The sequence below is a fragment of the Molothrus aeneus genome, chromosome 4, assembly GCF_037042795.1.
Source record: "Molothrus aeneus isolate 106 chromosome 4, BPBGC_Maene_1.0, whole genome shotgun sequence".
In the NCBI taxonomy this organism is placed as follows: domain Eukaryota; kingdom Metazoa; phylum Chordata; class Aves; order Passeriformes; family Icteridae; genus Molothrus; species Molothrus aeneus.
In genome coordinates this window covers 73,351,214-73,378,074 of record NC_089649.1, presented here as the reverse complement: position 1 = coordinate 73,378,074, position 26,861 = coordinate 73,351,214, and the positions used below count along the sequence as shown (strand labels likewise).

At 57.9% G+C, this 26,861-nt stretch overlaps 1 protein-coding gene across 2 annotated transcripts; it reads right to left on the bottom strand.

Moving 5' to 3' along the window:
- Positions 1 to 310: 310 nt before the first annotated feature.
- Positions 311 to 19,092, bottom strand: LOC136556222 (homeobox protein not2-like). 2 transcript variants are annotated; one of them, XM_066549275.1, is made up of 3 exons: positions 19,048 to 19,092; positions 1,268 to 1,399; positions 311 to 469 (listed from the first exon to the last, which is right to left on the bottom strand). In XM_066549275.1, the coding sequence occupies exons 2-3, from the start codon at positions 1,397 to 1,399 to the stop codon at positions 311 to 313; spliced, it is 291 nt and encodes a 96-aa protein (XP_066405372.1). In that variant the 5' UTR covers positions 19,048 to 19,092. The 2 variants fall into 2 exon arrangements, with proteins under 2 accessions (XP_066405372.1, XP_066405371.1); XM_066549274.1 differs by lacking the exon at positions 19,048 to 19,092 and having other exon boundaries at positions 1,268 to 1,468.
- Between the last annotated feature and the right edge of the window lie 7,769 nt (positions 19,093 to 26,861).

Here is a 26,861-nt window from a genome sequence, read left to right as displayed (position 1 = left end):
TATCTGTCACTCTGATTCTCACCCCAGCACCACAGACACCCTGATTGTCACCTCAGGCTCTCTGCTGGAAACTGTTTGTGTGTCCTGGTGCTTCATGAGCAAACAGGAGATCACCTGCCATCGAGTGATGATGAAGCCCCAGGAATTACAGCACCTGGCTACCGAACAGCAGCCAAAGAAATTCGGGGGGTTCCTTCCAGCCAGCTGCAGTTTAGTCCTGTGGCTCCGGCTCTCAGATCAGTCTCATTTGGACCAAAGCAGCCCAGACACATCCCCAGGCACCAAACACCAGCCCAGTCTCCTGGGCTGTTCAAAGCTCCACGTCCACGGGGTCCTCCTCGTGGTCCTTGCTGTCGGTGGAGTCGGCGCTCGCAGGCTGGATCACCCCGAACTGAGACAGCTTTGCTGCCTTCTGCTCCATGCTCTGCTTCCTCCACTTGATCCTCCGGTTCTGGAACCACACTTTGACCTGGATGGGAATGGCACAACAACTTATCCAAGGGCTCCAGGAGCCCTTTTCCAACTCATGTGTTTCTGAGGTGGGTATCCCCAAAAAGCAGAGAGCCTTAAATTGGGGGTGTGCATTATTCCCTCAAGGGAATAGTGAGTGAGAACAGGAGGAGGTGAAACTACAGCGGGCAGAGCAGTGATGGGAAAGGATCAGGGGACAGCAGCTGCACTGAGAAGGCTCTGGCCAGGGAAGTGAAGGAAGCAGCTCCCTAAGGAGCCCCTGAACCCATCCCCAGGACTGCGGTTGCCACAGGGCATGATGAGACCCCTGATAATTATCCATTGTCCCCCCAGAACTGGCCTTGTTTTGCTCTCCCTTTTTCCCAGCTGAATTTAGATCCCACTGTGGAAGATCACCTGGCTCCTTCTTTCCACACTAAAGAAGCAGCTTACTGTGGGAGGAGCAGGAACTCACAGGGCAGAGCAGGGAAATAATTACATCTATCCAGTGTCATAAAAGGACACTTGAAACAGTCTCCAGAGGATCGTGACAATGCACACACAGCAACCAACCCAGCTTGAACTCCAAAGCACAGCAGGGTTGTGCTCCTGAATGCTCATTGTTCCACTTCATGGATTCAGAAATCTTATCCAGGAGCCATCCAAGCTCCAGGCACATCTCTCCAATGTCACCTGGCAGCAGGGTGTCCCACAGGTCCCTTTGCACCGGGTCCTCCTCCCCACACGTTTCCCAGTGGGAAGGTCAGCACAGAGCACCCCAGGATCAGTGCCACAGCTCAGCTCCCTCGTCCCTTACCTGGGTCTCTGTGAGATGCAGGGTTGCAGCCAGGTCCACTCTCTCTGTGCCCACCATGTACTGCTGCTTGAGGAACTCCTGCTCCAGCCGCTCCAGCTGCTCTGGCTTGAAGACTGTGCGCACTCTCTTCATCTTGCAGGGCCCCCCCGACCTCCAAGGCCCAGCAGGACCCAGTGGGGTGGTCCCAACACAGTGAGACAACTCCAGACCTGCAAGAAAGCAGCAAAAATTGAAGGGGTCTGCACTAAAGGAGCTGGGAGAAGGTAGCACCAAACCCAGCAGGGATGTCCCTGCCCTGTCCCTACCCAGATATTCTCATCCAGGCTCCTTTTCCCATGAAAAGCTGGGGTAGAAGAACTTTTGAGAGCCTGTTCTATGGTTTTACCCTCAGGGTACACCAAGGACAGTCCTGGGCATGCAGCCAGACCCAAAGAAATCAGCACTCAGGTGGGCAGGATTTGACCTTCACTTGCACAGCACCTTTATAACAGGATAATACATTGCATACAGAGCTGCAGAACACAAAAATCCCACCTCTGTCTCAAAAACCCCCAAAACACAAATGTTGAAAGTTTGGGGGAGTTGACCCCAGACTGGCCCCTGGTTTTCCCCTTGGCACACGGGCTCAGTGTGCAGGATCCAGCTCTCATGCAGGACCACATCCTGCACCTCTGCTCCCCATAAGGTTCCCAGGGGTGCTGATGATTTAGCAGGACTAACAAGTGTATCTGACCTGTCTGGTCTCCAGCTGTGGCCTGAGGATAGCCGTAATTAGCATAAATTAACATACAATCCAACACCAGCACTGCCACTGGCACCTGGCTGAGAGCAGGTCTCGCCTTCCCCAGCCCTCATCCTCCCTGCTCCAGCTGATGTCCCTGCTCACTGCAGGGCAGGTCCTTGAAAATCCCTTGCCAGCCCAGTCACCGTGATTCCAGACCAGGTGATTGCACTGCAGCGCTCCTCCAGGGCTCCCAGCACAGCCTGAAGGGTTTAGGAGCCATAGGAGCCACGGAAGGCCAGCACTGACAGCACCACGGCTTCTCCAGCACCAGATTCACTTTAACATAACCCACTGATTACAGCCAGTGGGGTTTTCCCTGTGGAAAGCACCGAACAGCACTGGCAGGATCAGAACATGAATGGTCCCCATCTCTGCTGTTCCAAATATTGTGGCAAGCCAGGTTTCTCCAGCTTTTATGGAAATACTGCACATAATGATCCCCATTCACACCTGCTACTTATCTCTCCTTTAATGACTGATCTTGTCACGTTCTCCAGGCACAAACCTGCACCTTGACCTACTTCTTTTCATTAATTTGGTGCAAGTTCTGCGTGTGTTTAAGGATTTGTGGGACGGAGACCTGACAGCTTAACAGCCGTAATTGCACTTTAAACTATTTTCATCATTAAAATCTTTTCACCCATCACTTTTTGTTTCTATTTTAACACTGGAATAATAGCAAGTGTAATTTCCAACATGAAACGCTGAGTGGAAATCTCTCTGCAAATTGTTTAACCGTGTTTTCATAACTGGATGTTTGATATAATACAAAGATTAACACAATTCTGCAGATGCTGTCTCGTGAAAGAAATAATATCTTGAATAGTTGTGCTAAGTACTTAATAAGAGATCAGCAAATACTTTTAGTGTCTGAATATTGTAGCATCAGGATCAAACCTGGAGTTCTTTATACACAGGGAAACCTGGCTGCAGGTTTTGCCTGGACAACAGCAAGATCATGCTCTGAATGCTAAAAAGGAATACTTTAAGAAAAATACTCTGAATAGAGATACTTTGTTAAAATCACTTGGTCGTTGTCCTTATAAAGTTCCAGTGAAATAGATCCTGACAGATCAGGCAGTATCATCCATTACCACGGTGAAAATTTTACCCACAGATCAACAAAAACCATTTTCCTTAGATAATTCTGCACTAAAAACATGCAGTTTTGAGGGCCAAGTGCTGGAAAACACTTGGCAGTTTCACTTCTGTGAGTGAAAAATTGCAGGGAAAGCAAAATTAGAGAGGGATGAGGGCAAATTTGGGAGAAGAGGGACTCACACAGCAGCAGAAGTGAAGAAATTAATTTTGGGAGCGAGGCTTTGGGAAATTACAGCAGGTTTTTGATTAAAACTCTGGCAGTGAAGTGCCTTCCTGCTATGTGAAAGGAGAAATAAATGCCAATGTGTGTAAAGTCACCCGTAAAGTCTCATGGAATCCCAGACTGCTTTGGGTTGGAAAGCTCCTTAAAGATCATCTGGTTCCTCCTCCGACACCTTCCACTAGCCCAGGCACTGCAATAGTGGTTTTAGCTCAGCCCTTTACTGTTAAACCTATTCCAAGTTTCTGGCTCCATCTCAAATGCAAACAGTGGGTTTGGATCTGCACCAGGTTCTGGGCTGGGGTCTGAATTATGGATTAGTAAAATCCTGCAGCATCTTTAGGAATCAACCACAGGCTCTTTCTTTGTCAAACTGTTCAGAGACATCAGGTGTGTTAGAAACTGCCTCGCAAAATAAACAAATAAACAAATAAACAGAAAACCCCGCATAAACCGTTCGGTTTTGGCCTCGCTATATCCATCACCTACAGAGAGGAAAAAAAACTCCAAGGAAAGTTTTCCCTCTGCCTCGTCCCTGTCCCGCAGCCCAACGCTTCAGCTCGAGGCCGCTCCAGAGGCTGTAGGGATGAAACCACAGCGGCAGCGGGGATCCAGGTGTTTTGGGGTGACCCCACTCCGTTATTTCCCCGCTCGGATGCCCACCGAGCGCCCGGCGCTCCTGTCCCGCATCCCGTCCCGGAGCGCGGCATCCCCGCCTGCCGCTCCTGTCCCGCATCCCCGCCTGCCGCTCCTGTCCCGCATCCCCGCCCGGCGCTCCTGTCCCGCATCCCGTCCCGGTGCGCGGCATCCCCGCCTGCCGCTCCTGTCCCGCATCCCGTCCCGAAGCGCGGCATCCCCGCCTGCCGCTCCTGTCCCGCATCCCGTCCCGAAGCGCGGCATCCCCGCCTGCCGCTCCTGTCCCGCAGCCCTTCCCGGAGCGCGGCATCCCCGCCTGCCGCTCCTGTCCCATATCCCTTCCCGGAGCGCGGCATCCCCGCCTGCCGCTCCTGTCCCGCAGCCCTTCCCGGAGCGCGGCATCCCCTCCCGGCTCTCTTGTCCCGCATCCCGTCCCGGTGCGCGCCATCCCCGCTGCGCACCCCGGCCCCGCTCCCGCCCACGAACCCCGCTCACCTGCACCGGGCCAGGGCCAGGGCCAGCCCCACGCTGCGGGCAGCGGCCCCAGCCCCGTTGCTGCGGCCGGGGCCGGCCCGGCTGCGGGTCCCGCCGCGGGCCAGCGCGGGGCCGGCGGCGCGGGGCTCACGGGGGCGGCGGGGCCGCGGCGCGGCGGCTCCCGGGCCAGCAGCGCTTCGATGTGGAACGAGGTCTTGGAGGGCGGCGGCCCGGGCCGGGGGCACGCCGGGGTCTGCAGCATGGCCGGGACGGTGCGGCCGCCGCCGCCCCGGCCGCTTATATGGAGGGCGGGGGCCGGGGACAGCCGTGCTGCTATGCAAAGTGGCGGCGGGGGGGCGGCGGGGGCTGCACACACCCCGCTGGCCGCCAGTAACACCACTGCCGACACCCCTGCTTCCCTACCGACACCCTGCTTCCCTCCCAACACCACTGCCGACACCCCTGCTTCCCTACCGACACCCCTGCTTCCCTCCCAGTACCACTGCCGACACCCCTGCTTCCCTCCCAACACCACTGCCGACACCCCTGCTTCCCTACCGACACCCTGCTTCCCTCCCAACACCACTGCCGACACCCCTGCTTCCCCACCGACACCCCTGCTTCCCCACCGACACCCCTGCTTCCCTACCGACACCCCTGCTTCCCTCCCAATACCACTGCCGACACCCTGCTTCCCCACCGACACCCCTGCTTCCCTCCCAACACCACTGCCGACACCCCTGCTTCCCCACCAACACCCCTGCTTCCCTCCCAACACCACTGCCGACACCCCTGCTTCCCCACCGACACCCCTGCTTCCCTCCCAGTACCACTGCCGACACCCCTGCTTCCCCACCGACACCCCTGCTTCCCTCCCAACACCACTGCCGACACCCCTGCTTCCCTACTGACACCCCTGCTTCCCCACGGACACCCCACCGACGCCCCAGTTTCCACACAGACGCCTCTTCCTCCCCAGCGACACTCCCATGCAAACCCTCCTTACACTCAAGCTCCTCCATGGACACCCCTCCTTCCACACCAGCACCTCCATGGTGAGCCCTGCTTCCACAGTGAGAGCCCCACAGATCCCCTGTTCCCACAGACAGACCCACAGTCACCCCACATTCCATGGCAGCACTCCCACAGATACTGCTCCTTCTGCCCTGACACCCCTCTTTCCGCGCTGTCACCTCCAGTGTCACCTGCCCTGCATCTTCCCCTGCAGTGACTTGCGCTCTTTGTCCACAGACCACGGCACTGACACTCCCTCCTTCCCCAAGGATGCCCCATGGATAATAGTTCCTTCTTCATGGACCCCAAACCAACACCTGTTCCTTCCTCAGACATCCAGAACAGAACCTAAACCCCTTCCCAATGGACACCTCACACCAGCACCAATCCCTTCCCCATGGACACCCACAGGGACACAAACAATCCTTCAGTGCCATTCCCAAACATATCCCTCAGTGCCATTCCCAAACAATCCCTCAGTGCCATTCCCAAACATATCCCTCAGTGCCATTCCCAAACATATCCCTCAGTCCTATTCCCAAACAATCCCTCAGTGCCATTCCCAAACAATCCCTCAGTGCCATTCCCAAACAATCCCTCAGTGCCATTCCCAAACTCCCCCTGAGATCCCCAGGCCTCACAGGAGCCCCCACACCATCTCCTGGTCACACTCCTCAGGGCACAGCCTATGGACCCCAGGCTGTGCCAGCACATCACATTGTGCCCCTGTGCCAAGGGAATGTGTCTGTACCTGTCCGGGTGTGTGGGAAAATCCGGGATACAGGACAAGCACCTCAGGAGCTCACACAGCATCCGAGGTGACCGTGTCCTGGGAATGGAACTGGTGCCATCCCTGCGTGACACCCTCGGAGCTGGGCACAGCCACATGGCTGATGGGGAGCTGTGGATGGCACAGACACCCCTCCCAGGTGGGATTCCTGCTCAAATCCCACCAAATTCTCACTGGAAATTCACTCTGGTGTGTACAAACACAGAGGAACCCCGGAGTCTCCAGGTTAATAAACACAGATCAAAAATCCCCTGTGGTTTAATAACCTGGCATTAGCCATCCCTGCATGCACAGGCTCACGGGCCATATCCAGTAAATCCTGCCTTAAACAGGCATTCATACCATTTAAAGTTTCTTTTCCCTGCACAATGCATAGAAATAATTACAAACATCTCTGTATTTTTGAGCATTTCAAAGCAGATGAGAATACACAGGCAGGATTTTCCTGCTCATGAGGAAGCACCCTGGTGATGGCTACAAGGATCCTCAGGGAGGAGGATGCCCACAGGAGACAAAAGAGTCCCTGAAGTTTGCCTTTAAAACACGTTTTTTCCTGCCTTTTAGCATCCTGTCTTCCCCAGCAGCTCCCAAATAAGTGAATAAATACAGCTGCTGCTTTATTGCTCCTTATCCAAACAGGCAGCTCTGATCCTGCTGCCGTGGAGCCACGGCCTTAATTGGAATCACACGTTCAAAGCTGGGCAAGTGCTGAAGCCTCTCCCAAAAAAAAGTCACCTTGGGAACAAAAAACATCCTCAGAGATTCACAGCTCCTGGCTTTGCTGGCACAGAGGATGCGTGGGATTGAACATGGGTGTCATTAGATGAGGTTTGGGGTTATTAAAAGGTTATTAAATCAATTCATGATTTTTGCTGTTTATAAGTCCTGACTGGTGCTGTGATTCCCAGGGAAAGCAGTGTCAGAGCTGCTGCTGTAATTAAAGGATCTGTGTTGGAGTTGGGATGGGTGAGCTGCTGGCAGGGCAGGGACACTGATGGATCCCCCTGGCAGGATGGGTGGACAGACGGATGGACAGGGAGCTGCTGGGATGGACAGGGAGCTGATGGGATGGACAGGAAGCCACTGGGATGGACAGGGAACCGCAGGGATGGACAGGGAGCTGATGGGATGGACAGGAAGCCACTGGGATGGACAGGGAACCACTGGGATGGACAGGGAGATGATGGGATGGACAGGGAACCACAGGGATGGACAGGGAACCACAGGGATGGACAGGGAGCTGCTGGGATGGACAGGGAGCTGATGGGATGGACAGGGAGACTCTGGGATGGACAGGGAGCTGATGGGATGGACAGGGAGACTCTGGGATGGACAGGGAGCCACAGGGATGGACAGGGAGACTCTGGGATGGACAGGGACCTGCAGGGATGGACAGGGAGCTGCAGGGATGGACAGGGAACCACAGGGATGGACAGGGAGACTCTGGGATGGACAGGGAGCTGCAGGGATGGACAGGGAGCCACTGGGATGGACAGGGAGCCACAGGGATGGACAGGGAGCCACAGGGATGGACAGGGAACCTCTGGGACGGACATGGAGACTCTGGAAAGGACAGGGACCTGCAGGCATGGACAGGGAGCCACTGGGATGGACAGGGAGCTGCAGGGATGGACAGGGAGCTGCAGGGAAGGACAGGGAGCTGATGGGATGGACAGGGAGCCAGAGGGATGGACAGGGAGACTCTGGGATGGACAGGGAGCTGCTGGGATGGACAGGGAGCCACAGGGATGGACAGGGAGACTCTGGGATGGACAGGGAGCTGCTGGGATGGACAGGGAGCTGCAGGGATGGACAGGGAGCCACAGGGATGGACAGGGAGCCAGAGGGATGGACAGGGAACCGCAGGGATGGACAGGGAACCGCAGGGATGGACAGGGAGCCACAGGGATGGACAGGGAGCCACAGGGATGGACCGAGGGATGCACCAGCAGCCAAAGCCCAGCTGACCTTTCCCTTCCCTCCTCAGGCCTGGCCACAGCCGGTGCCTAATGACGTGTCCTGTTTCCCATTAGTGCTGTGTGCTCAGCTAATGCATTTTGGTGGGAAAGCTGGAAATTTTCACCCGCTGGTAATGACTTGGGAAATGTAGCACCCAGCAGCCAGGCAGGGCGGGGGGCTCTGGCCAGGACCCCCCACCTCCCCTGCTCACACCTGCTCCAAGCACCGGCCCCAGACCCTCCAGAGAGGGGACATGAAAGGCTGGGATCTGATCCTCTTTGGTTTTCTGGTGGTGGTTATTTTATTTATTTTATTTTATTCACTTTATTCTATTCATTATATTTTATTCCTGTTTTGTTTTTCAAGAGTGTAGAAAATAAAAGGGGAAGGAGGGGGAATCTCTTAGGGGGAGTTTCTTAGAGAAGGGGTAAAAAAAATCCCAACAACAAAACAACAACCCAAAAAGCCCCCCAAAAAGCCCCCAGCCCTTTGTAAACATCCCCCCTGAGCAAAGGGAAGGAGGTGAAAAGCATTTCCTGATAACTCCATTAAAGAATGAGGCTGCATTAACATTCCAAGTCCCTCGACAAGAGATGAAAGTGGGGAACTCAGTTCAGCCTCTCCTGCTCCAGATGTTATTATGGGCTCCCTGAAAGGTTTTTTTATTTCTTTTTTTGCAAAGAGACAAAGATGTTGCCTACTTCAAACGGGGCTAATTGATGCTAATGACTATCAGATAGAGGGGGGGCCCTTTTTCCCCCTGCCAAGGGGAAAGAGAGAGCGCATTTTACAATCCCCCCATAGAAAACGCCCCACTCTTCAATCCAGGTTGGTGCTTTAGGGATTTTTGTTCCTCCCTGGCTGCTGCTTTCTCTCCTCCTCCTCCTCCTCATTCCCCCCCTCCCCGCTTCATCTTTTCTGTCCCCCTTCTTCTGGGCACCCCGCAGCTCTCACTTGTTTGCCCATGAGAAATTTCACACCTCGCCTCTCGGTGAGGAGAGCCCGGCTCCATTTCCATCCCTCTCCCAGCCCCAAACCCATCCCAGCGGGGCGAGAGGGGCGGCGGAAATTTCCCCAAACGCGCAGCAAGCACACGCGAAAACGTGACGGGGATTTGGTGCATCCGTAATCCCAGGCGTGAGTGCTCCTGGCAGCGGGAAACAGCGCCGGGAGCCGGGAGGGAGCGATCATCGATCATCGATCATCGATCATCGGGAGGGAGAAATCATCGGGAGGGAGCGATCAGCGGGAGGGAGAGATCATCAGGAGCACCCCTGCAGTCAGGGGAGGATGGATCCCAGCTCCCTGCAGTCAGGGGAGGATGGATCCCAGGCTCCTGGTGTCCCTGCAATCAGGGGAGGATGGATCCCAGCTCCCTGCAATCAGGGAGAGAGGATGGATCCCAGGATCCTGGTGTCCCTGCAATCAGGGAGAGAGGATGGATCCCAGGCTCCTGGTGCTGCTGAGCCAGGAGGATGCTCCTGCTCATTGGAATAAATGGCCCAGCACCAACAAGCTGAGGGGGCTGAAATCCTGAGCTCATGTCTTTTAATGAAAATTGCCTTAGAAATGGGATTCTGAGCACCAGGTTTTGGCCTTAGGTCAGATTTTTGCAGAGGTTCCTCCTGTGCTAATCCAAAGGGACAGTAAATGATAATCCATGAACCAGCAATGGGAAATTAGGAATGTTCTCAGCCCCATGGCTCCTTGAGCTGGTGCTTTGCCCCTTTCCAAACCAGATCCCACTGAATCCTCTAGGAGAGGGGAATGGGGATCCCTCTCTGCAGTGGGAAGAGGAGCACAGGTTTTGTCCAAGGAGGATGATGGATGTGTTCCTATTCCTCCAGGATAATGCCTAGAAGAGGTAAATTCCTCTGGCTCACAGCAATAGCTGTGGGTGCTCTGTGCACTGGGAGCACCTGGAGGTGAGTGCCAAGGAGCCCCCCTGCCTCAGCTCTGTCCCCCTCCTCTGACAGGGAGCCAAGGAGCCCCCTGCCTCAGCTCTGTCCCCCTCCTCTGACAGGCCCTGGGGAGCTGCAGGGAGCTGCAGACCGCAGAGCTGGAGTTGTCTGCTCCTGGTGAATCCTGTCTCTCCCTTTGCAAGAGGATCCAAGTCTCCTTCTGGATCCTCAGCCCCTCACAGGGTCCCACCAACAGCCCCAGACTGGGCGAGGACAGGAGCAAGGGGAGCCTGGGGTCCAGGTGACAAGGGCAAGGCCACCCCCCAAGGACCCTGCCAGAGCCAGGTGTCCATAGAGCATGGGATGGACAGGACAATCTGGGGACATGCCAGTGTCACAGGACAAATTGGGGACATGCCAGTGTCACAGGACAATCTGGGGACATGCCAGTGTCACAGGTCATCCCAAACGCCGGCCTGGAGAGGAGTTCCTGCCTGTTCTCTCCATCCTTGTCACCTCATTTTGTCTCCTGCCTGTCAAACGCCCCCAAGCTGACTCAACATGTCCCAGGCCAGGCTGGATGGGGTTTGGGGCAGCCTGGGACGGTGGCACGTGTCCCTGCCATGGCAGGGGTGGAAGGAGATGGTCCCCAAGGTCCCCTCCAGGCCCAGGCATTCCGCGATTCTGTGTCCATGCAATAGGAGATTCCCTGCAGCCCCCAAGGGCCGGGTTTGTGCTGGGGGAGGCAGAGGACAGCAGCCCCCAGCCCAGACAGCCAATACACACCCGGGCCGCCCCTCAGACACCGCTGCCCGGCCTCATTGTCAGGTTAATTTGGGATAATGGCCTGCAAAGCACCTCAGCCCCATCCAGCCTCATTAGCACTTGATAATATCGAGCATCCTGAGGAATTAGGGCTTTTCCCCCTCCTCCCCGGCCGGGGCTGATTCATCACCCCGGCACCCGGGCATGTCCAGGCAGGAGCCGCGGGCAGCCCCCGGAGCCAGGGGCCAGCACCGCATTCTGCCTTTCCTGGGGAGAAAGCCCCGACCCCAGCGGGCTCCTGCCCGCGTGTCGCGCTCCTGCCCGCGTGTCGCGCTCCTCGGTGCACATCTGGCCCCGTAACTCACTCAGCCAGATGTGCAGTGAGGGAGCGGGACGTGCTGTACCCCGCCCTCGCCCGGCGGCTCCCCGGGGTCCCTTCCCGAAACCGCGTGAGTTGTGTGCACGGTCTGGTCGGGCTGGATGACCCTTAAAAGTCTCTTCCGAGCCTAGAATTCCGTGATTCCACGGAGCTACATCCAGCTGAGAGCAAAGCCTGGGAGAACGCCCAAAAATCAATTAACACTCAGAACGCTCCGTGCTCCTCCCTCACGCACAGCCCCAAGCCCCTGCTCACAGGGGCTGCAATTCCAGGTGTTCAGAGCATCCCAAACCTGCGCATTTAAAATTAATTGGGAATTATCAACAAACTAATCATCGAGGCAGCGCTGGGCCGGGCCTGAGTGCGCCATCAGCCCGCTGCTCCCTTCAATTATCTTTTTTTTTCCCACATTGTTCTCCCCTAATGAGGAGACTAATGACCAAAGGATGGTTCATAAGTGGTTCCCAGACTCTCCTTGCCCAGGGCAAACACCGTCCACAATAGGATCACAAATTGTAGGGAGAAGCCCCGGCTGATCACATCAGAAACGGTGCAGGGATTTATCTCTCGGCCTTAACAATAACAGTATGTTCTTAATCGCCACTCCAAAGGGACAACTGGCGGGGGATCTGCCCGGCCTCATCATTAAAAGCTGGCAGCATCTTTGCTAGCGCTGCCCCTTTGTTCATCTTTCATTATTCCAATGCTCCGGCCCCGTTAATTCCTCTCCATCTTATTAAATCAATAGAGATGGAGCGGGGGGAGGACGGGGCCGATGCAGGCTCGGATCCGGCTCCGCTCCCCGCGGGCTGGGAGCGGGGTCACCCCCGCCGGGGCTCTGCTCACCCAGCCCCTGCGGGGGGAAACTGAGGCACGGCAGCCTCACGGCCGAAACCAACCCCAGGACGAGGTTTTAGCAGGGCTGGGAAGCGAAATCTGCCCGCCAGTCCCACACCTTCGTCAGGAGCCCCGTATTCATCCCACGGCATCAGGGCTCACTTATTTAACGATTTAATCCGTTGTTGCAATAAAATCAAACGGATGTTATGCAAAGGTGGTGCCAAGGTCACCCAAATGCATTCCACAGCAGCAGACATCGCTTGATGGAATGATTCATTCAGCTTTTACAATAAAGTCACACCAGGCAGGGGGGTCTGGTGCCAGGTTCCCCCCAGGAAATCCTGGCTCATCCATGCTGGGATGGCAGTGCCACCGGGAAACGGGTTTTGGTTTGGTTGGTTGGTTTGGGTTTGTTTTTTTTTGCCACAAACCGTTTGCAGAGAGGGAGGTGGTGAAATTTCCTTTTTTTTAAATTTTTTTTTATTTTAAAAATTCTTTTCTCTTTTTCATAACAGCTCATTTAACCAGAACTGGCTTAAAGCCAGGATTTTTAAACTCGAAGGTTTTGGTCAGTGCAATGCTCAGTCCACAAAGGGGAATGAATCCTCGGTTTACCGGTTCCCCTGCTGCATTTCCAGGCAGGCCACTCCAATTCATCCTTATTTTCATGTATCCAGGAGAGTTTAATTTAAATTGTGATGCCTTTGCTCCCTGTACAAGGCAGCTTGGGGTAAATTCATCCCAGACAGTCTGGAAAATAGGGGCTGTAGTGGGATTTCCTCCCATTGCTCATGATGTCTCTTTTATATTCCCACTGGAACCGGGCAGAGCCGCCCAGCAGCCTCGGGAAACTCATTTGATGTTTCACTCGGGAATTAGCGGGGAGGGAGAGGCAGGGGAAGTGCTCCCTGACCATTTAACGAGATTACACGAGGGGATGGAGCCCGGAGCACGCACGGCCGCCCCCGGCCCGGCTCGGGCTTTGCCTTGAACCCCGCCCGCGGCTCCCGGTCCCCCCCGGCAGCCGGGCCCGGCTCGGGACGCGCCAATGCCGCCGAGGGACCCCCTCCAAAGGGGGAACGGCGCTGCCAGCGCGGCAAGGGACGCGCCAGGAGCCGGCAGAGCAGCCGGGACACAGCACGGGGTGCGGGGGTCCCGTCCTGCAAACACCGACCGCTCCGTGTGCACAGCGCGACCCTCCCGGCAGGAACGGGGGCACCCCGAGAGCCCGAGGCTCGGCTCAGCCTGGTTATCCTCTCTGCAATCTCCCCAGCCCGGTCCCATCCCAGTTAGCCAGGCCGTTTGCACCTCTTCAGCAGCGCCCTGCATTCATCGCCATCATCCCCGTCCACCTGTCCCACTGCAATCCCTCGGGAAAAGCTCGGGAAAACGCCTCTCCCTGGTCAGCCTCACTCACCCCCATGACCGTGCTCACAGGGGTTCTTGGATGGGGGAAGAGACGAGGACCTGACTCCATGGTTCAGAAGGCTGATTTATTATTTTATGATATATATTACATTAAACTATACTAAAAGAATAGAAGAAAGGATTTCATCAGAAGGCTGGCTAAGAATAGAATAGGAAAGAATGATAACAAAGGCTTGTGTCTGAGACAGAGAGTCCGAGCTAGCTGGGCTGTGATTGGCCATTAATTAGAAACATCCAACATGGGCCAATCCCAGATGCACCTGTTGCATTCCACAGCAGCAGATAACCATTGGTTACAGTTTGTTCCTGAGGCCTCTCAGCTTCTCGGGAGGAAGAATCCTAAGGAAAGGCTTTTCCATAGAAGATGTCTGTGACAGAGCCCTGCCTGTCCGGCTGCAATCCCTCGGGAAACGCCTCTCCCTGATCCATCACCCACCCCTGCCGGCCCCACTGCCGAGAGGAGATTTGCCGGGAAGGGCTCAGCGCTGCATCTTTGGCAGATAGCCTTTATCCCCTTAATAAAGCTGCTTAATTCTCACTTCCTTTTAATTATCTGTCGCTGAAAGCCACCTCGGGTTTTGCAGACAGGTGAAAAACCAGCGTCTTTCTGAGAGCCATGGACGGGGAAGGGACTGGCAGGGTCTTTGGGATGTGGGGGGATTTGGGTAAGGACACACAGCTCTTATTCTTTCTTCATTCTTCCTCTTTATACACAGATTTCTGGGGGATGAGAGGACCAAGGCTGTGCCCCAAGAGGATCGATGCAGCCCGAGACCTTCCCAAGCATCTCTCTCCTTATTTTCCACAGTGCCAAATCAGTGTCCGGACTTGATCCCAACCCTCGTGCTCCAGTGGAGCTGCCAGGAGCTGGGCTGAGCTGCCGACAGCAGGGTTGGAGAGGAAGGAAACTGCATTCCCACCCCCTGCCCAGCCTGGCAGGGCTCAGCAGGACAGAAAATGGTGAATCCAGCTTTTCTGCAGGCCATCAAATCCACCCCATAGCGGGGGCAGACCTGGGGCTTGGCTCTCCTCGTCCCCTGCTTTGTCCAGCGCAGTCCCTTCCCCACCCCTAGGAACCTGCAAAGGCGTCAGTCGCTGGCCAGAGGCAGACAAGGGACGGCATTCCCCGTGACTCAGCTGTCCCGAGGGGACAGAGCCCTCCCGAGCCCTCAGGGGTTATCACCCCCCACGACAAAAACCCTCCCGCTCAAATCCCGAGGTGCCAGAGGAATGTGATTTAATCCGTCTCATACACAAGTACATTTTAAAAACCCGACCAAGCCCAGCGGTTTTAATTAAATCATTCCCGGCTCGGCCATTCCCCGCAGCGGGGGCCGAGCCGGGCAGACCCTGCGGGAGCATCCCCGGAGCGGGGGCGGCTCCCCCGCTGCTCCCGGGAGGAGCCGGGTCCCGAGCCCCGCCAGCTCCCGGGGGATTAACGGTGTCCCGAGAACAACGAGAGCGCCGCAATCGGCTCAGCCCCCGGCCGGGCGGGATTGAAACAGCCCCGAGAGCGCTCTTGTCTCGGGGCCGATTGTAATGAGCCACCGGCATGCGAGATTAGCGCCTTAAACCCGCGCCCAGCCCGCGCTCCCGGCAGACATGTGAAGACATTAGCGCAGTTTGGGCTCTTTGAGATGTGCCGGCTAATCCCTGCAAGGGCCGGACAAAGGGCAGCTTCCGTCACAGGTCCCCTCTCCTTGTGCTGTCCCCCTCTCCCTGTGCTGTCCCTCTGTCCTTGCACTGTCCCTTTCTTGCGCTGTCCCTCTGTCCTGGCACTGTCCCCCTCTCCTTGCGCTGTCCCTCTGTCCTGGCACTGTCCCCCTCTCCCTGTGCTGTCCCTCTGTCCTTGCGCTGTCCCTCTGTCCTTGCACTGTCCCCCTCTCCTTGTGCTGTCCCTCTGTCCTTGCACTGTCCCTTTCTTGCACTGTCCCCCTCTCCTTGTGCTGTCCTTCTGTCCTTGCACTGTCCCTCTGTCCTTGTACTGTCCCCCTCTGTCCTTGCACTGTCCCTTTCTTGCACTGTCCCCCTCTCCTTGTGCTGTCCCCCTCTCCTTGTTCTGTCCCTCTGTCCTTGCACTGTCCCTCTGTCCTTGCACTGTCCCTTTCTTGCACTGTCCCTTTCTTGCACTGTCCCCCTCTCCTTGTGCTGTCCTTCTGTCCTTGCACTGTCCCTCTGTCCTTGCACTGTCCCCCTCTCCTTGTGCTGTCCCCCTCTCCTTGTGCTGTCCCTTTCTTGCACTGTCCCTCTGTCCTTGCACTGTCCCTCTGTCCTGGCACCGTCCCTCTCTCCCTGTATCACCCCCCTCGCACACTCCCCCTCTCCTTGCACTGCCCCTTCCTATGTTGTCCTCTTCTCCTGCAGCATCCCCGTTTCCAGGTGTCATTCCCCTTCCCTGTGCACCATCCCCTTCTCCTGATATTGTCCTTTCTCCCTGCACCGTCCCCTTTTCTCCCCTGTTGGAGCTCAGTGCATCCCTCTGGGTGTCCAGAGCTGCTGGGACCCCTGCCAGGGGCTCAGAGACCCTGGCCCACAGCCCAGAGCACCTGGGGGTTTGATTGTGACCCCTGGAGTAAATTGCCAGCTTTGTATGAAGACCTGAAAGCCACAGAAGTTTAAGTAGTGTAATAATAAAATTATCACAGGGTGAAAAAGTAGATTTTGGGGTTTTTAGAATAGGGGTTTTGGGGACAAGATGGAGGGACCTGGCCGTGTCCAGCCTTTCTTCTTCTCTACCTCCATCTTCTGCTGTGATGGTGGCACTTTGGGATTGCTCTGGAGTAGAAGCTCACAGTCTAACACAGGTGACAGGTATTGGGAAGTAATTGCAAACATGTTATAGGTAGTTTGTAGTATAAAAAGATAACCCTGCCCTGGGGGCAGGCAGCGTGCCTGGAACTGTCCTGCTGGATGGACCTCGGCAGGGCAGGACAAAAATTGTTATAGGTAAGATACAATAAACAACCTTGAGACTGAGAAATGGAGAGCCCTGCCTCCTTCAAACGTGCGGCTGAAACAGAGCCTGTACTTGTATCTGGGGGCTGCCATAAACTGCAGCCTCCCGAGACTCCCCCACATCCTCCCCTCTCCCCACATCATCCCCTGCTCCTTGCCCTGCTCCCTTCTCTCTGCACCATCTCCTGGACTGCCCCCCTGTCCTTGCCCCACGTTTCACACCTGCCCAAACAAATCCTGCACCCGAGGCTCTTCCTCCCCCAGCCCCAGAGCCAGACAGGGACAAAGCTCAGCTGCAGGAGCTGGCACTGCCCAGCTGAGCACCCCGTGTCCCCTCTGGCACACCCCAGGCTCTCCCTTGCTTTGCACCCTTCAGGGAGCTGCCCAGCCTCCCGTGGGTCCCACCTTTGGATCATCCCCTGCTCAGTGTGCACCCCAAAGCCTTTGGATCATCCTCTGCTCAGTGTGCACCCCAAAACTGCTGGATTTGAAAGCTCCCCCTCTGCCTAAGCAGAGCCAAGCAATGAAAATCAAAGCCTGGCTAATCCTTGCCCAGCTGATTTGTCACCCCAGGAGCCCAGGTCACAGAGCTCCCTCCAGCTCTGTCTCCAGGTGCATTTCCCTGCTGTCCTGGCTCTACATCCTGGAGAGGAAGGCAGCACTGGCATTTATGAGCTGTGGGCAGAGCAGGGTGTTGTGGTGAACAGATCCTCTCCAGGATTCAGGGGCTCTGTGAAGCTCCTGAGCTGGGAGATCTCCAGGCTCCCAGCACCTCTGGGATGAGCTGAGGCTGCAATGGCTCCCACTCCCACAGGAAGAAGCCCTGCAGGATGGGGGCTATTCCTGCAAAGTTGAGCCCAAGAGTTGCATAAATAATTCATTTCACCCCCAAGCCCCAGGGGTGCCCCGTATATCCTGTATATATTGGATATTGCCAGCTGTGATACACCCATAATACACACAGAGGGCCCGGGGTGGCTCAGCAGCTCTGTCACAGTCTGTGCAGGGGACAAGGACGTGTCCTCCTGGCTGTCCCCTGACTCTGCTGGGCTGTCCTTGTTCTCCTGGTGGCTCTGTGAGTCTGGGCTCCTCTCTGGGGTGTCCAAACCTGTTCTGGCCAGTTTGGCTTGTTGCTCTTCCGGGCTGTTTCCTCCATTGATCCTGCGGTTTTTGGAGCCAGACTTTCACCTGGGATCGCAGAATCATGGAATTGTTGAGTGTGGAAAGGTCACTGAGTGCAGCCATGAACCCAGCCCCACCACCTTCCCCGCTGACCCGTGTCCCCAGGTGCCACCCTTGTGTGTTTGAGCACCTCCAGGGACGGAGATTGCACCAATTCCCCCTTGGGAAAGGGCCAAGCTTGGCTCTCCAGCCTGGCTGCTCCCCGGGCCCCTGGGCTCAGGCAGTGTCCAGTCTGTCCCTGCCGAGATGGAAAACTGCTCCCTGCGTGCCAGGAGCTGCAGCTGCCCGTGCAGGAGGAGCCCAGCCTGAAGAGGGGCACAAGTTCCCGGCTCTGGGACAGCCACGTCGTGCCTCAGTTTCCCCACCTGTGACCCACCACCCTTTTAACTGAAACTCTGTGCAATCAGCACCACGGGGCTCTGTGCCAGGCTGAGGGACACATCCCAGATCCCTGGGGACACATCCCAATGTCCCAGTTCCCCAAGGGACATGGCCCAGTGTCCCAGCTCCCTGAGGGACACATCCCAGCTCCCCAAGGGACACATCCCAATGTCCCAGTTCCCCAAGGGACATATCCCAGTGTCCCATCTCCTTTAGGGACACTTCCCAGCTCCCTGAGGGACACATCCCAGTGTCCCAGATCTCTGGGGGACACATCCCAGTGTCCCAGATCTCTGGGGGACACATCCCAGCTCCCCAAGGGACACATCCCAATGTCCCAGCTCCCTGGGGACACATCCCAGCTCCCCAAGGGACACATCCCAGTGTCCCAGCTCCCTGAGGGACACATCTCAGCTCCCTGAGGGACACATCCCAATGTCCCAGCTCCCTGGGGACACATCCCAGCTCCTTTAGGGACACATCCCAATGTCCCAGCTCCCTGAGGGACACATCCCAGCTCCTTTAGGGACACATCCCAATGTCCCAGCTCCCTGAGGGACTCATCCCAGCTCTCTGAGGGACTTATCCCAGCTCCTTTAGGGACACATCCCAGTGTCCCAGCTCCCTGAGGGACACATCCCAGCTCCTTGAGGGACACATCCCAGTGTCCCAGCTCCCTGGGGACACATCCCAGCTCCCTGAGGGACACATCCCAATGTCCCAGCTCTCTGGGGACACATCCCAGCTCCTTTAGGGACACATCCCAATGTCCCAGCTCCCTGGGGACACATCCCAGCTCCCCTGGAGCTGCCAGTGGCACAGGAGGCGGACGGAGGCACCGAGGCGGGGCTCGCCTGCTCCAGGCTGAGCTGCAGGTTCGGGGCCAGCAGGCAGCGCTCCTGCCCCACCAGGCACTGCTGCTCCAGCCCTGCCAGCTGCTCGCTGCTCAAGATGGTCCGGGCTCGCTTGGCTTTGCCAGGCTTGGCTTTGAGCAGGGGGAAGCAGCACTCGGAGATCAGGAAGCCTGGAGGGACGCAGAGAGGGGGCAGGGTGGAGAGGAGCCCTTGCAGGGGTCCCCTCTGGGGTGTCCTGGGCCCTTCTTTCCTGGACAGGCAGAAGGAATCTTCCCAGTGGAGGTGTCCCCTTTGAAGAGGTTGTTTTCCAGAGGGCCCCGCATTTCCTGAGGATCTCCCGGGAGAGGTGGACACAGGTCCCTCATGGAAAACATCCCTTTGAGGGAATTTCCCATGTAGAGGTGGAAGGAGCTCCTCCACACTTGGAGATGTCCCTTTTGGGGGTGTCCCAAGAGAGATGGGCATGGATTCTCCTTGGAGAGGTGAAAGTGGATCCCCATTGCAGATGGCCCCACAGGAGAGGTGGATCCAGGCCCGTTTGGAGCCATTCCCGTGGGAGAGGTGGGCAGGACCCTCCCTGGAAGAGCTCCCCTTGAGAGGGGTCCCTGAGGGGCAGGCAAGGGTCCCCCCGTGGGGATGGAGGGGGGTCCCCATTTGGGGGTATTCCCGCTGGAGATGGGGCTGGGGATCCTTTGGAAGAGATCCCCATGAATGATGGGATCCCCTGTTTGGAGAGGGGGCCCAAGGTCCCCCTTGGAGTGCTGGGAGGGGGTCCCCGTTTGGGGGTGCCCCTGGGGAGGAAGGTCCCCGTTTGTGGGTGTCCCTGGGGAGGAAGGTCCCCATTTGTGGGTGTCCCTGGGGAGGAAGGTCCCCGTTTGGGGGTGCCCCTGGGGAGGAAGGTCCCTGTTTGGGGGTATCCCTGGGGAGGAAGGTCCCCGTTTGGGGGTGTCCCCAGAGAGGAAGGTCCCCGTTTGGGGGTGTCCCCCTGGGGAGGAAGGCCCCCGTTTGGGGGTGTCCCTGGGGAGGAAGGTCCCCATTTAGGGGTGTCACTAGAGAGGAAGGTCCCCGTTTGTGGGTGTCCCTGGGGAGGAAGGTCCCCGTTTGTGGGTGTCCCTGGGGAGGAAGGTCCCCGTTTGGGGGTGTCCCTGGGGAGGAAGGTCCCTGTTTGTGGGTGTCCCTGGGGAGGAAGGTCCCCGTTTGGGGGTGTCCCCCGGCAGAGGAGGATGCGGATCCCCGTTTGGGGGTCTCCCCTTGGGAGCAGGGCTGGCTCCTCATCGCGGGGTGTCCCCGAGGGAGAAGGACGCACATGCTCGGGGCGGGCCGGGGTCCCCGTTTGGGGGTGTCCGGGACCAGCGGCGCTCCCGGGGCGCTTCTCTGGGGGTTCGGTTCCTGTAGCAGCCCAGGCCGGGGGCTCCCCGCAGGCGGGGGCTCGGAGCGGCGCCGGTGCCGGGGGCGATGGTGAAGGAGCGGCCGGGGGGCGCTGGGGCGGCACGGCCGGGCCGGGGGCAGCGCCGGGGCCCCTTTACAGCGCCCGGGGCACCGGGGCGGGACCGCGGCAGCGCCCCTGCCCCGCCCGCACCGCTCCGGGCCCGCTCCTCGGCCCCCTGCCCGCCCGGGAGGTCCCCTCGCCCTGCCCGCGGCCCCCGCAGCGCGTCCCCTCCAGCCCCCCGAGCCTCAGCGGGGAGGTCCCACCGCGGTGTCCCCGGATCTCCTCGGCAATGTCACCACCCCATGTCCCCCTGCCCTTGACTGGGTGTCTCCCCGTGTCACCTTACCCTGATGGGAATTTACCCCCCCGTGTCCCCTGTCCCCATTTGAGATGCTGTCCCACGTCCCCCTGCCCTCGGCTGGGTGCCCCCCCGTGTCCCCCTGCCCCCCATTGCGATGTCCCCCCATGTCCCCCCACCCCTGGGGCAGAGACCCCCCGTGTCCCGTGTCCTCCCACAGGGTGACACTGGCCCTGAATTACTCAGTGGGACCACACAGGAACCCAGGGTCACCCCAAGGCCACCAAATTCCCAGGGCAGGGACTTGGGGTCCCCCTTGGCCCCCTGAGCTCTGCACACCCCCCCCCCCGCAGCTGATTTTTGGGGGTCAGCACAGCCCGGGCCAGCGAGGGGATGTGCCGGGGCTCTCCCTGCACCCCCCGGCTCGGCTGATGGGATTCAGATGGTCATTAGGGGCTGAGATTCCTGAAAACCCCGCAGCTTGTCCTAATGAGCTGGGAAAAGTCACACCTCGGCCGTCACCGCCTCCCGGGGCTCGGGGCTTTATTGGGGAGGAAATGGGGCAGGGGGAGCCGGCCCGGGGCCACATCTGCACCGCAGCAGCCGCAGCAGCCACAGCAGCCACAGCAGCCCCTTGTCCGGCCTTCCCGAGGGACAAACCCCAACTGCTCCGGGCTGGGAACAAACCCCGAACTGGGAACAGCCATGAACTGGGAACAAACCCCGAACTGGGAACAGCCATGAACTGGGAACAAACCCCGAACAGGGAACAGCCATGAACTGGGAACAAACCCCAAACTGGGAACAAACCGCGAAATAGGAACAAACCCCGAACTGGGAACAGCCATGAACTGGGAACAAACCCCAAACTGGGAACAAACCGCGAAATAGGAACAAACCCCGAACTGGGAACAGCCATGAACTGGGAACAAACCCCAAACTGGGAACAAACCCCAAACTGGGAACAAACCCCAACTGCTCCGGGCTGGGAACAAACCCCGAACTGGGAACAAACCCCGAAATAGGAACAAACCCCGAACTGGGAACAGCCATGAACTGGGAACAAACCCCAAACTGGGAACAAACCGCGAAATAGGAACAAACCCCAACTGCTCCGGGCTGGGAACAAACCCCGAACAGGGAACAGCCATGAACTGGGAACAAACCCCAAACTGGGAACAGCCATGAACTGGGAACAAACCCCGAACTGGGAACAAACCCCGTACTGGGAACAGCCATGAACTGGGAACAAACCCCGAAATAGGAACAAACCCTCAACTGGGAACAAACCCCAACTGCTCCGGGCTGGGAACAAACCCCGAACAGGGAACAGCCATGAACTGGGAACAAACCCCAAACTGGGAACAAACCCCAACTGCTCCGGGCTGGGAACAAACCCCGAACTGGGAACAAACCCTGAACTGGGAACAAACCCCGAACTGGGAACAAACCCCAAACTGGGAACAGCCATGAACTGGGAACAAACCCCAAAATAGGAACAAACCCCGAACTGGGAACAAACCCCAACTGCTCTGGGCTGGGAACAAACCCCAAAATGGGAACAGCCCTGAACTGGGAACAAACCCCAAACTGGGAACAAACCTGAACTGGGAACAGCCATGAACTGGGAACAACCCCAAACTGGGAACAAACCCCGAACTGGGAACAAACCCCAAACTGCTCTGGGCTGGGAACAAACCCTGAACAGCTCCGGGATGGGAACAGCCCCAGGCATTGCTGGAAAAGTCATCAGGGGCTGTGCCCTGGCCAGGGCAGCCTCTGCTCTGCTCTGGGACCCCCAGAGCCACGGTGCTGGGGCACCCCCACCCGGGGGCTGCGGGGGGAACCTCCCCAGGAGGGTCTGTACCCCAAAAACCCAAATTATCCCCAAAATCCTGCGGATGGCACCGCATTCATTCCCTGGAGCAGCACAGGGACCCCTCCCACCAGCCCTGCCACTGCCCTGGGGCAGATAAAGGCCCTGGGGAGGGGGCACAGATGAAAGGGGGGCAGGTTTGGGGTTCCTGAGCCTTAATGAGAGCCTTGGGAAGATAAAAAGGCAGGAGGCCCTTGTGGGCCCGGCTGTGTTTGGAGAGGAGGTGCTTTCCCTTTTTTATTCCCTTTTTCCTCTGCCCTGTTTGATGGAGCTCAGCAAACACCCCTGGAGCCCCCACAGAGCTGGGTGGTCCTGGGATGGGGGTGCTCGGGGTCCCTGAGCTCAGTGGGGCACTGGTGGCACCTGTGGGGTTGGGATCCAGGTGATGTGGGGACAAAATGGGGATCCTGGGACCCAGTGGGGTTTGGGGTCCCCGTGCTCTGGGGCTGAATGGGGGCACTGGTGTCCCAAACTGGTGTTTGGGGTCCATGGGAATGGGATCCCAGTGATGTTTGGGATCCCAGTGAAACGGAGACAGAGGTCCCCAGCAGTTTTTTGGTTCAGTTCTTTCCCAGGTAGGAGAATCCTGTCCTGGAGAGAGGGAAGGGAGGTGTCAGAAATCTGGGGGTGCTGCTGTGCAGACAAGGAGCAGGGAGAGCTGGAACCGGGGTCACTGCCCACAAAGGCAGGGTCTCCTCAGGATCCAGGAGTGGGATGTGAACCCAGGGACGGCTCCTGCCTGATTCGGAGGATTAATTGCTGAAGTCTCCCGAGCTAATTGGTGACAAAGGTGCTCATTAGCCCTGGGTGGGGTGTGCACTGCAGAGGGGTCCCTGGGCAGGCTCAGGGTGATCCCAGAGCCCCAGGACCCGCCTGGGCTCTGTGTCCATGCCCTGTCCTGCAGCGTCCCTCTGTCCATTGCCCATTGTCCGTCTGTCCATGTGTCCATCCCAGCTCTTGGAGCCCTTCCCCACAAAACCCCTTTGATCCGAGTGCCAGCCCTGCACTGTGGGGCCAGGGACACCCCCAGACTGGGGGAAAAGGGACATTTTCTACCAATTCAGCTGAAATTATTGGAAAAAAGGGAAGTGTTTGGATACCCACTGCCATCAAGTGGCTGAGCAGGGTCCAGACCTGACCCCAGCCCTTTGTGGGATCATTTTATCATAGTTCCACATCTGGCCCCAAGAAAATCCTCTCTTTTTCCAGTTATTAAGGGTCTCCCACCTGCATTTGGGATGCAGAGCAAAGCCCTCCTTAAGCATCCTAAGATATGCAGCTCCACTTCTTCTCTCCAAAGACCTGACCCAGCTCCAGAGAGGTTTTCCCAAGCAGGACTTGGATGTGCACAGGTCACCCTGGCTGTTTGAGGGTAGAAATGCAGGAAAAATAAAGGAAAAAAATTTTTTAAACCCTGGTAGATTTGCCTGACCTGAGAAACTCTTTGCACAGGAGATTTTGGAAGTTGGGAGCTCCAACAGAAGAATTTCTGCAAATAATGGCATCCATAGCTGAATGATATGGGATTGAATGTGCCCCAAATCCCAAACTGGGGGTCCTGCAGCAGAGCTGGGTGCTGGGAGGGGACCCTTGGGACTGGGACAGGTCCCCCCAGGCTGGGTTTGATCACCCCAGGAATGGGATGGATCCTTCAGGAACTGAGGCAGCAGAACAGGGTATGTGATGGTCAAAGCTCTTTCTCTGCACCTGAAGGAAAATGAGTTTGATTTTTTTCTCCACAGTCTTCCTCATTTCTGTTCTGGGGCTTTTGGAACTGTGGGGGTTCCTGGGGTTCCTGCCCTGCCCTTCCCACTGTGCTTTGGTCCTGCTCCCTACCCAAACTCCTTTGGATGCTGGTGGTGCCATAGGAGCCACTTCCAGAAGAAAAAAATAAAAACCAAAACTCTTTTTGGGGCATCTGGGTCTGATTCCCAAGGGCTCCTGAAGTGCTGAGCATCTCTGAGCCACAGGGATCCAGGGACCCCAGGGAGCAGGGATCCCAGTTATGGGACATCCCAGTCAGTGACAATCCCAGTTAGCAGGGATCCCAGTTATGGGACATCCCAGTCAGTGACAATCCCAGTGAGCAGGGTTCCCAGTTATGGGACATCCCAGTCAGTGACAATCCCAGTGAGCAGGGTTCCCAGTTAGTGACAATCCCAGCTGGCACAGCTGCTGTCAGCTGCCAGCTCCCACCACCAGCCACCCCAATTAACAGGCTGCTAATTGCTGGGGATGCCGGTCAGGGCCCATCCCAGTGAGTGCATCCAGAGACCCCGGTACCGGGATCCCAGAGAATCCTGGCTGGGAGGGGCCGCAGGGCAGGGTCCCAAAGCAGGGTCCCGGTGAGGTCCCGGTGGGGTCCGGTGAGGTCCCGGTGGGGTCCGGTGAGGTCCCGGTGGGGTCCCAGTGAGGTCCCAGTGGGGTCCCGGTGAGGTCCCGGAAGGCCCCGGAAGGTCCCGGCGGGGTCTCCCTGGAGCCGTTCCCTCCGTGACCGCCAGAGGGCGATCCCAGACCGCGCTGGGCCCCGGCGGCACCGGGAGGGGACAGAGGGATGGGGACAGTGACAGGGACAGGGACAGGGACAGGGACAGGGACAGGGACAGTGACAGGGACAGTGACATGGGACAGAGGGATGGGGACAGAGGCATGGGGACAGTGACAGGGACAGCGACAGGGACAGGGACATGGGACAGAGGGATGGGGACAGTGACAGGGACAGTGACAGGGACAGGGACATGGGACAGAGGGATGGGGACAGTGACAGGGACAGTGACAGGGACAGGGACAGTGACATGGGACAGAGGGATGGGGACAGAGGCATGGGGACAGTGACAGGGACAGCGACAGGGACAGGGACAGGGACAGTGACAGGGACATGGGACAGAGGGATGGGGACAGTGACAGGGACAGTGACAGGGACAGGGACAGGGACATGGGACAGAGGGATGGGGACAGTGACAGTGACAGGGACAGGGACAGGGACAGTGACAGTGACATGGGACAGAGGCATGGGGACAGAGGCATGGGGACAGTGACAGGGACAGCGACATGGGGACAGTGACATGGGACAGAGGGGTGGGGACAGTGACAGGGACAGTGACATGGGGACAGTGACAGGGACAGTGACAGGGACAGCGACATGGGACAGCGACATGGGACAGAGAGATGGGGGCAGAGGGATGGGGACAGTGACATGGGACAGTGATGTGGGACAGTGGGATGGGGACAGTGGGCTGGGACACGCCAGGTGGGACACGCTAGGAGGGGACAGTGGGGTGGGACACCCTGTGCTGTCACAGTGGGCTGGGACACGCCAGGTGGGACACGCCAGGAGGGACAGCCGGTGCCAGGAGGTTTTTCCCAGGGTGTTCATCACAGGGGTTTATCCCCATGGACAGAGGGGGCTCTGAGCTGTCCCCTCTCTGTGCTTTGGTGCCACTGACCCACACGGGCTCTGGCTGACCTTTGGGTGTCCATGTGGGACATGTCCCCCCACCCCGAGGCACAGCAGCGATGGAGACCGTGGCAAGGGGGACATTTGTCCTTCACGTGCTGAGTTTGGGACAGCAGGACCAAACTCCTCTGCCTTCCCCCTGGAACCCGCTCCGGGGCTTTGCAGCATCCCCAGGGCCTCCATCCCCTCGGTGGGTCCCCCTTCTGTCACCACCTGCCCCCAGACGTGGGGGGGTCAGCGCCCCTCCATCTGCCAGCGGGAATGTCACCCGCGGTGTCATTGCCAAATCCAGAGGCGCCCGCGGAATTGATGGCGCCGGATTTCCACCGCCGAGTGTCAACAAGGCTGCGTGGCCTCCCGGGCCCCCCTTAATCCCGCACACAATTGCAGTTTGCTGTGCAAACAGCGCGGGGGGCTTTGCATGACAAGCGCGTCCTTCGGGGGGGCGCCGGGCCGGGATCGGACCCCGGCATCGCTCACGGGGATTGAGGCGCCGGGAGCGGCAGCCCCGGCTCAGCCCAGCGCCGCCGGCACCGGGGGGCTGCTGTCCCCACCCTGCCGTCCATTGATTGACTCCTGGGAAGGGCAACAACGGCCCGAGATTGATGCTCTGAATCCCGGCCGGAGATCAAACGGAGCGAATTTTCCGTGTGGGACCCGCGGGATAAAGCCCAGAGCGGCGATTCTGCCCCCTGGAAGGGCGGGTGAAGGGGACAGGGGGGCAAGGAGGAGGGAGAGGGCAGGGAGGAGCCTCCAGCCCTCCCCGCTCCGCCAAACAATCAGAATAAAAGCAAATTATTTCTCCCATTTCCCTTGCCGAGATGAGCGATAAAGTGTCCATCCCCAAAAGCGCCTGATAACGCTTTAATTT

Excerpts from the sequence above, each read along its gene's own strand:
- LOC136556222 (XM_066549275.1), bottom strand. The coding sequence starts at position 1,399 with ATGAAGAGAGTGCGCACAGTCTTCAAGCCAGAGCAGCTGGAGCGGCTG. Across the intron at positions 470-1,267 it reads TGCATCTCACAGAGACCCAG|GTCAAAGTGTGGTTCCAGAA; the intron begins GTAAGGGACGAG and ends ATTCCCATCCAG.